This window comes from Cynoglossus semilaevis, chromosome 1 (assembly GCF_000523025.1).
Source record: "Cynoglossus semilaevis isolate Cse_v1.0 chromosome 1, Cse_v1.0, whole genome shotgun sequence".
NCBI classification, from domain to species: domain Eukaryota; kingdom Metazoa; phylum Chordata; class Actinopteri; order Pleuronectiformes; family Cynoglossidae; genus Cynoglossus; species Cynoglossus semilaevis.
In genome coordinates, this window is record NC_024307.1 from 27,387,911 (window position 1) to 27,396,591 (window position 8,681).

The following is an 8,681-nucleotide window of genomic DNA, read 5'->3' on the forward strand; positions in this document are numbered from 1 at the left end:
CCCACAAGGGGGAAATTTACAGTGTGGGTCTTTCCAACCTGCCCAGGCTGCCACAGGAGGCTGTGGAACCAGAAATGACAGTTTGGATTGGCCTGGAATCGAACCCGCGCCCCCCTTATGGCAGGTGAGAATTCTACCACTACTTTATATTCACAACATAAAAACACAGGTTTTATCTGTGAAGAAGTTCAACAGAGAACAGATAAAGTTGCTACATAAACGCTGCTGTGTTTACTGCAGGACTCAGCTGGAACCTGGAACCGATTCCAGGAACGGCTCCTTTGAAGAGGACGCTGCAGATGTTCCAAGTCCCACAGGTCTGATAAGGCTGCCCCACTTCAACACACACACTCACACATTATGTCAAGGACACGTGTGTGTGTGTCTGTGTGTGATAGTTATTTACAGCATGTTACAGACAGTTTTTACAAAACAGATTCTTCAGTGATCATAAATTAAGGTCTGATTTTTGACCTTTTAGTTGGATTATGCCATTATTTTCTTCTTTTTATATCATATTCAGCATTTCATTTCTGAGATGAATTACAGACTAGATGGTCTTGTTTAATCTATTGGATTCATTCACCTTCTGGATCAAATGGTCGAGTGTCTGACTGACCACAAAAATATCACTTCACTGAGAATTTAAAACTGAAAATTTATAAGTAAAAAAGTTGCTTTAATGTCAATCTATTTTGGGATTACAGTGTTAATATTTATCTAATTTTAAAATGTTTAAAAAGTTAAAAACTAAAAAATTCTAGCTGAAAAATCTTCCAATTTCTTCTTCAATGTATGTTTTTTTTTTTTTAGATCTGTCATTATATTACTAAAACAGGTGAAACATCAGGGGTTTAATCTCAGAGTTTACAGTCAGATTTTGTACTGATTTTCAGATTCTGATTACGAAGCCGTCTTTAACACTTCCAGATTACATCAGACTAACCCTTTCCAGATTAGGTAAACTTGCTTTGCTTTGTTGCACCTTTTCTTCCACAATACAACACAGATTATTAAAGTATGTGACATTTCATGTTAGGTCAGAATAGGTCAAATCTCAGACTGTTGTAATCCAGATTAAAACAACCTATGTAATCTAATTGCAGATCCAAATAGATGAGACACCTGTAGATGTGTACTACAGGTGTTTCATCTATTTGATTGGACAGATTTGGTCTCTATGTCTAACATAACTTCTTGTTAGTCAAATCATGTCAAAACTAGACTAATCGATTCAGATTTTTAAAATACAGATTATGTCAACCAGCTCTGTTCCAGTGGAGGACATTTTGTTTTAGTCAACTTTAAATTAACTGGCCTTAATCCAGATTTATTCATCCTTCTTCCATCAGATACAGATCAACTCAGTTTATTCCAACCCACATTAAGTCAATTCACTCCAGTCAGATCTTACTTCAATCCAGATCAGGACACGTTTTACTCTAATCTGGATTAGGTCAGCTCGCTCCAGGCTGAAGCTCTGATTCCGCTGTAAGTGAACCTGGTGGTGCCTCCACTGGGGGATGTGTGTCCGTTCTGCTCGTTGTTCTTGGGCCCCACTGTCCTGGACCTGGTGGTGTCTCCTTTGGCACTTCCTCCTGATCTCCCTAATCCAGTGGCTCCTCTGTGGAAACCTCCTCCTTGTCTCCTGGTGGCACTGCAGCAGCTCAACGTAGCCGACATGCCCTGACGGAAACGCTTGTTCATGAAGCAGTAGATGATGGGGTTGACGCAGGCCGAGGTGTAGGACAGCAGGTGGATAAAGGAGATGGGGGCGCCAGTGAGGCGATAGGCCGATCGCCGGTCAAAGGCCTGCCAGGCGTTAACCACGAAGACGGGTGTCCAGCACAGGAAGAAGAGGAAGACGATGACCAGGAGCATCCTGATCACACGCTTCTTGGCCATCAGGTTGGTCGTGGAGTTGGCACCACAGACTCGACCGTCCACTAGGGGCTTGGAGCCGGCGTTGACAGTGGTCAGGGTGATGCTCTTCTTCTTTGATGCCTGAACGTAGCAGCCATCACTGTCTGTGGGTTTGAGGCTTCTCTGACGCTCTGAAGAATAAGAAGAAAAAGTCACGTGGTTATTGATATGAAGTCAAACATTCGTTGAGTGTCTCCACTAGCACTAACAGGACGAGCTAAACAACGTACTTAGATAAACACGAACATAAACACTAGCCATAAACACCAAAACTCGCCTAACAGTAAATATAAAAAAACAAAGCCCCAAAAAGGAGGATGAAGCTAACGAGTGAAAACATTAGTCAAAATGTCAAAAAGTAACATTAGATCAAAAAACTAATTAAAGATTTAAAGAAAACGCAATAAAATATGATTAGTAGTTAGTAGTAGTACAATAATAATATAAAAATTTCCAGAAGACGTATTTTAGATGCCAAGTGTAAACGTGTTTACGTGTCTTCACCTCTGCTGGACTTCCTGTTGTTCACCTCATACTTGATGCCCTTGTACAGCTCCAGGGAGATGAGGCCGTAGGCCGTCATCATGATGATCCCAGGGATGAGGAAGAGGACCAGCAGCAGGGACACGTACCTGCAGGTGAGAACCCACATTTGTTAGCCATGTCATTCAGTCAGATTGATGCATCTCTTTGTTGTCGTCTAACTCCAAACAGCAGCTCACCATGACTGTTGGATGATGTCGTTGGGCCACATGAGGCGACACATGTGTCCTGTGCTGTTGTTGAGGCGGGTGAAGGGTTTGAGGGAACTGGAGATGGGGTAGGGCAGCATCAGGATGAAGGACACCACCCAGGTCCCTGTGATCACCTTAGCAGCGTGGGATTTGGTCTGCCAGGTTCTGGACCGCAGAGGGTTACAGATGGCGCTGTAGCGTTCCAAAGAGATGGCCACCAAGTTGAAGGTGGAAACACTCACGGAGACTCCTGAAACAACACGGACAATAAATTAGCACAAGGTAAAAGTAGATTTTAGTAAATGTATCTTAAAGTTGTCCCACAAACTGGAAGTTAGCTAGCCGTCTAAAATACACTTAATATTAGCTGCAATATCTACTTTGACCACTAAACCATTGTTTCCCAAACACTGGGTCACAAGAGTTTTTTTTTTTTTTTCGGGTCGTCCCATTCCTATTTTCCATCAGAGAGGTATTCCATCCGGAATAAAAAAGGTGGATTCCTATTTTCCATCAGAGAGGTATTCTATCCGGAATAAAAATTCAAAAAAAATCCAAAATCCCACTGAATTTGAGGGTCCAGAATCTTTGCTTGAGTTGATGCTTAGTCCTGCAGAAGAAGCTGAGTTGTTGACCTTATCGTCATTCTGGATAAGCATTTCGACAGAATATCCTGTCCTCAGCAGGGGCCAGTATTTTGATGCTTATTCCTTTTTCACGACCACCTATATTTGTGAATTTGTTCTGATATTGCTGGTTCAATTAAATGTAGAAAAGACAAAGAAATGGGCTACATTTATTGTCCAAGTAGGCTCCTTATGGATACCTTTTTTGCTGGTTCAGTTACTGTTTTTCGATGTTTAAAACTTGAGTAATACTAATTGTTCAGATATCACTCGGTCAACAGTAAAATATCCTCATCAATGTTCAATAATGGTGCAGTACACCTTCATTTTGTGATTTATGAATAATGTCTATTGACTTGGGTCACAAAGGTTTGTGACTTCTAAAATATGGGTCCCCAGATATAACACTGCACTAAACAACAGCCACCGGTGATTATACAACCGTAACACTGTGAAACCTGTTGCTCTGCATTTGAACAGAGAAGATTTTAAACCATGACGTATGATTGTAACGCTGTGTTAAAACACTGTAACAGTCAAATGAAACAGGTGTGATTCCACTGTGTAACATTGATTGTCACATTCATTTGAAAAACAACAGGAGGAAACTAAAACTCAAAGATGGCGTGGAGGTCTGACCAGGATTCCTGGACCTCTCTACTCACCCATGAAGTACATGACCAGTTTGCAGATGCCAGCCCCAAAAATGAAGTCCCTCATCAGGTTGGGGATGAGAGTGAAGGGGATGCAGACCAGCGACACCATCAGGTCACTGACGGCCAGTGACAGCAGGAACAGGTTAGTGACCGTCCTCATCCGTCGGTTCCTGACCAGGACAGCGATGATGAGACTGTTCCCCAGGACACTGAGCAGGAAGATGATGCTGTAGAGGACGATCCTCACCGTCTGGTTAATGTCTGAGAACAGGGACCACAGGTTGGACCACGAGAGACGAGGAAGTCCACAGACCCAGGGTCTGTCCTAACATCTTAGAGTTATTACTGTCAAACCAAAAGTCCTGATGGGATTAAATACATTTTTGGTCAATTATAAGTTGTAAGTTGTAAGAACTTGTATGTGTTTGCATGAAAACAAAGGGGACAAGCATGGACTTGTTAATTATAGCTAATTATTACTATGATTACACTGGTGATGATTGTACTGGTCCGGCCCACTTGACAGCTAAGTAGGTTGCATGTGGCCCGTGAACCACAATGAGTTTGGCACCTCCGGTCCAAGTCTTGAGCCTAGAAGTGATCTTTTGGCTGACTTCGAACTGTCCGTTGTTAGCCTCAAGCTAGTGTTTCACTAAACTGCCTTTAACGTAACCGTGGTATACTTCTGGAAATAATTTACAACAAAAATGAATTTTAAAAAGGGCTATATTACTTGATAAAATGTTTACATATGCCTTTTACCTATTTTATCTCTTACGATTTATGTGGTTATCGGTTATATTATAAGCTTTTTCTGTTTGTTGACGGGACCTAAAGGAATGTCGGGGTCTGATTTAGAAGAAGTCTGACTGTTCGTCTACTGTTTAATTATCCCCGACACTGTGGTCACGCAATGCATTTTGGTGATAAAAACAGATTCCTGTTGAGTTGTGCGTTGAACCTGCAGTAACAAACTCGATTAAATGCGAAATTAAGCGTCAGGGGGAAAAAAGTCGCATTTTGACAAAAAAACGCGTTGCGTAAAATAGGTAAGAAGCAAATAAACCCAAAATATCTCAAAAGACAGTTATCAGTTGTTTTTTTTTGTCACTGGATTTAAAAAAAACACCATTAAAAAGCTGTAATGAGGACACGCGCCGACAGCTGCGGTACCTTTAGGTTCTGGTGCTGGTTCCTGCTCATCCTCACACTCAGAGAGGTTCCTGATCCCCAGGCTGCAGATGATCCTGTTCAGATCAGTGGAGTTGGTGAGCAGCTCATCCAGGTTGAACTTCTCCATCTGCTTCTACTGCAGCAGAGCCTCAGCTCCACAGGCTGCAGGCGACATGGAGGGTCCAGCAGCCGCAGACGGGCAGCTTCCAATTCAAAGAAAAGACCAACAATAATACTGTTTATTCTTGTAATTATAATCCAGGTTAAAGACCAGAGGTGTCTGCTGGGTGTCAGCTCCTGCTCCTGTGAACAACAGCTGAGGTCAGGCTGTCACTCACTGACTGAAGGTTTTCGTTTATGAAGGACCACGTCACAGATGGAGGCAGTGGCTTCTCACCATTCTAAACATTGATGGACAACACCCACATCACGGATCATTAAAGGTTTGTGTTTCACACGCACACCCACGAACACATACTCCAGTAACATTAGATAACAGTGAAACAACAGTGCAATATAATGGAATTCAAAATAACATTAAAAATATGTACGAAAGATAAAGAAGTGAACAGTTATAGAAAAACAGAGGACAAAAGTGTTGGTTTAACTCCCAGATAGTCCCAATGGCAGCAACTATTTCTTTTTCTGTAATTTCCAAAACAGTAAGAGGACAGGACTGTGAAACTTTATTTTTATTTGTCGTTGTAATAATTTCATTGGCTTAAAGCAGCTACCCGTCCAGCAGGTGGCATTGGGGTTGTTTTTTTTAAAAACTTTTTTCAAAGCAGCTACCCGTCCAGCAGGTGGCACTGGGGTTGTTTTTTGTTTTTTTTTTAACTTTTTTTCTCCTCAAACAGACGCTGTTCCTCATTCTGATCAATTTAAATTTTCTAAGTGATTAAACCAAGCCTTGAGTCCAAGTCTTTAGTCTAACTCTTTAGCTTTAGTCTTTTAGTCTAGTGTGAGGTCGCGTCATCCTTCAGCCCCCCTCCCCTCCCCCCATGCGCCTGCAGTGCCGGTCTCAAGCATCTTCTTTACAGTTGCGAGATATTTATTTCAAATAAATAATTTATCTTAAATAGAAATAACAAAACGTAAAAAAATAAATAATTTATCTTAAATAGAAATAGCAAAACGTAACATGTTTTTATTTTCTCTTGTCCGTGTACGTCTGTTTTACATTTTCAATCAGTTATTTCTTAACCACTGTACATGGGTCTTCGCATCGGAACCAACAGGACTTTTGTTTCCCCCCGTGTTTTGTTCGTTGCTGCTCGTTGTTAGCAGGTTGCTAAGTGACTATACAGAAGCTTTACTGTCAATGTCAGATTCTGTGTTGATTCTTTTTTTTAAAAAATAACCCGAAGAAGTGTATGGATTAAAATGATGGGGGATGACGCAAATTTATCGGTGACGATTGCCCACATCGTGCAGAGGCTTAAAGGGACCTATTTACACTCACAGATAGAGAGACACGCCAAAGTGAGTGGATTTGCATCACCATACAATCTGTGGTTAGCATGCGGCTAACGAGCCGTCGGCTGCCAACATCATATATATGTTGTGGGAAGAAAAAGATAAACAAACGAACAAAAAAACAAAAACAAACCAAAAACCCTAACACTAACCCAAATGTATATTATAGTCTCCAAAAAACTACAATGTAAAATAGAAGTTAATGGAAAATATATATATTTTAACTTGTATAATTAAATCATTTTGCTTTTACTTCACATGTTATCTTTCTGTTAGTTGACACTGTCTGTCAATGAGCTGTTTTTGCCACCCCATCATTCATAAACTAAACTTGTAAACCTGTCTTATTAATTAGCCACTATTTCTGTGACTCCATTAATGACAAGTTGGAAATGTTAGAGACGTGTGTTTTTCTGTCTGTGTTTTTAGGAATGTTTACACCAACCTGAGATCAAACTGGAGTCTCTCAAAGAGGACGTGAGATGTTTCCTTAAAACATCAGGTTTGTAGAGTCTAGTGAAACTTTGTTTTCCTCTGGGAATCCACTCATTATTTGTTAGGTTTGTGACAGTGACATTTGTTTTGTGTTTTCAAGGATGGGAGAGGAAGCTGCAGAATGCAGTGTACAGAGAGCTGCACAGGTGAGTTTGTCATCAGGATGCAGAACAGCTCTGCTCCTGAAGCTAGCGTATACCTAGCTAGCACATGTTTGTTAGCCATTTTTAAATGCTTAACACAGGTAATAATTATTGGATAGTGAATCAAAGTAAGGAAAGAGCATTTTAAAATGGATGTTTCTTTATATATGTAGTAGTATTGTCTGTGGGTAATCAACAAAAGTCCCCAGCCAGAAGCTAATACTGTTTTGGAATAAAGGTTTGGGAACCACTGATTTAGACAATCAGACCATTTCATTTTCTTTTTTTCTTTGCTCTTCTGTTAAACATTTATCTCCTTCAGTTTTCAGTTGTTGTTCTCATCTGTCAAGCACTGTCTCATTTCTTCATGTGTTTACTTCTTCTTTGCTCTCTGCAGCCACCTGCCCCCGACTCACCCTGCAGCTCCTCCGGAACATCTTAAAGAGCCGCTGGCCTACATGCGCAAAGCTCAGGTGTGTCAATCTCATCTTATCTTCGTCACCTGTTTCCCTTCTGCCTCCATCTGTATCCACTCAAGTGTCAAAATGTACTTTAAATATTTGACTTTGCCTTCATGCTCAAGTTTGACAAAACATTTACAGAATCTAATTGGAAAATGTTCAGCTGGCTTCTGTAGTTCACACAACACCCACACGAGAATTATAGGAGGAAAAAATAATATTCTGTTGATATAATAAATATATAAACGGTTAGTGGTTAGACAAAACATAGCTGAGAGAAAGCTAAATGTAAAAAAAACCCTGACATTTAGCTGAAGATAACTAAAAGCCAGTTATGACTTAGCAAAAAAGTAAAAAAAACAAACAAAACTTAATCGTTTCACTCAGGTGTGTGGCCAGATTTGTTGATGTCTGTTTTGGTTCTCACACCAAGCTGAACATCAGCAGCATCCTCTGTTTGGACAGTGGCCTCTGATAGAACTTCAACCTTTAATTTCATTGGATGAATCATTTTTACAGAAGGCTTTAATGTGTGAGTGTTGTAAATGAATGTGATTAAATAAAACTATAAAGTAAAATATATGGAATGCATACAAATACAACTCCCCAGAACGTCTTGTCAGCAGGTACTTTGAAATACTTTCACTGTAACAGACAGTAGCGTCAGTGACAGTTGTGCTTCCGTTGTCCACTCTAGTACCTCATTAAGGCTGAAAATAATATCAGAGTTATTCATTTTTAGCAATATGTATGTCAAAGCTCTTATAAAAACCAACTAGATGTATATATACACATGTACATGTATAAATGAGTGCACGTGTGTGTGTCCTCCTCCAGGCCACATGGGAGAAACGTGTCCTGAAGAGTCTGAACAGCATGAGCTCAGAGCTGGGAGTTCCTCTGGCTCGAATGGTACTGGTGTCAGTCACAACCTGAGCCAATCCTACAATTACCCACAAATCTGCTGCATGTTGTGACCAAAGAGAAGCTGCTC

The 8,681-nt window shown here is 40.6% G+C and overlaps 2 protein-coding genes across 5 annotated transcripts in view; one reads left to right on the forward strand and one right to left on the reverse strand.

Moving 5' to 3' along the window:
* Positions 1 to 798: 798 nt before the first annotated feature.
* On the reverse strand, positions 799 to 5,454 carry cckar (cholecystokinin A receptor). The gene is made up of 5 exons (XM_008322818.3): positions 5,113 to 5,454; positions 3,949 to 4,200; positions 2,646 to 2,907; positions 2,428 to 2,555; positions 799 to 2,054 (listed from the first exon to the last, which is right to left on the reverse strand). The coding sequence occupies exons 1-5, from the start codon at positions 5,237 to 5,239 to the stop codon at positions 1,453 to 1,455; spliced, it is 1,371 nt and encodes a 456-aa protein (XP_008321040.1). The 5' UTR covers positions 5,240 to 5,454; the 3' UTR covers positions 799 to 1,452.
* The window catches only part of tbc1d19 (TBC1 domain family, member 19), a 15,349-nt gene continuing 12,104 nt past the window's right edge, over positions 5,437 to 8,681 (forward strand). For 3 of the 4 annotated variants that reach the window (XM_008322807.3, XM_017038994.2, XM_017038990.2), the window contains exons 1-5: positions 6,343 to 6,594; positions 7,018 to 7,090; positions 7,184 to 7,229; positions 7,624 to 7,699; positions 8,525 to 8,599. In XM_008322807.3, the coding sequence (XP_008321029.1) occupies positions 6,496 to 6,594; positions 7,018 to 7,090; positions 7,184 to 7,229; positions 7,624 to 7,699; positions 8,525 to 8,599 (369 nt within the window). In that variant the 5' untranslated portion in view covers positions 6,343 to 6,495. Of the gene's footprint in view, positions 5,556 to 6,342; positions 6,595 to 7,017; positions 7,091 to 7,183; positions 7,230 to 7,623; positions 7,700 to 8,524; positions 8,600 to 8,681 lie in introns of those variants that run through there. The other variant, XM_025053117.1, reaches the window with a different exon arrangement.

Excerpts from the sequence above, each read along its gene's own strand:
- cckar (XM_008322818.3), bottom strand. The coding sequence starts at position 5,239 with ATGGAGAAGTTCAACCTGGATGAGCTGCTCACCAACTCCACTGATCTG. Across the intron at positions 2,556-2,645 it reads GACATCATCCAACAGTCATG|GTACGTGTCCCTGCTGCTGG; the intron begins GTGAGCTGCTGT and ends TCTCACCTGCAG. Across the intron at positions 2,055-2,427 it reads CAACAGGAAGTCCAGCAGAG|AGCGTCAGAGAAGCCTCAAA; the intron begins GTGAAGACACGT and ends CTTATTCTTCAG.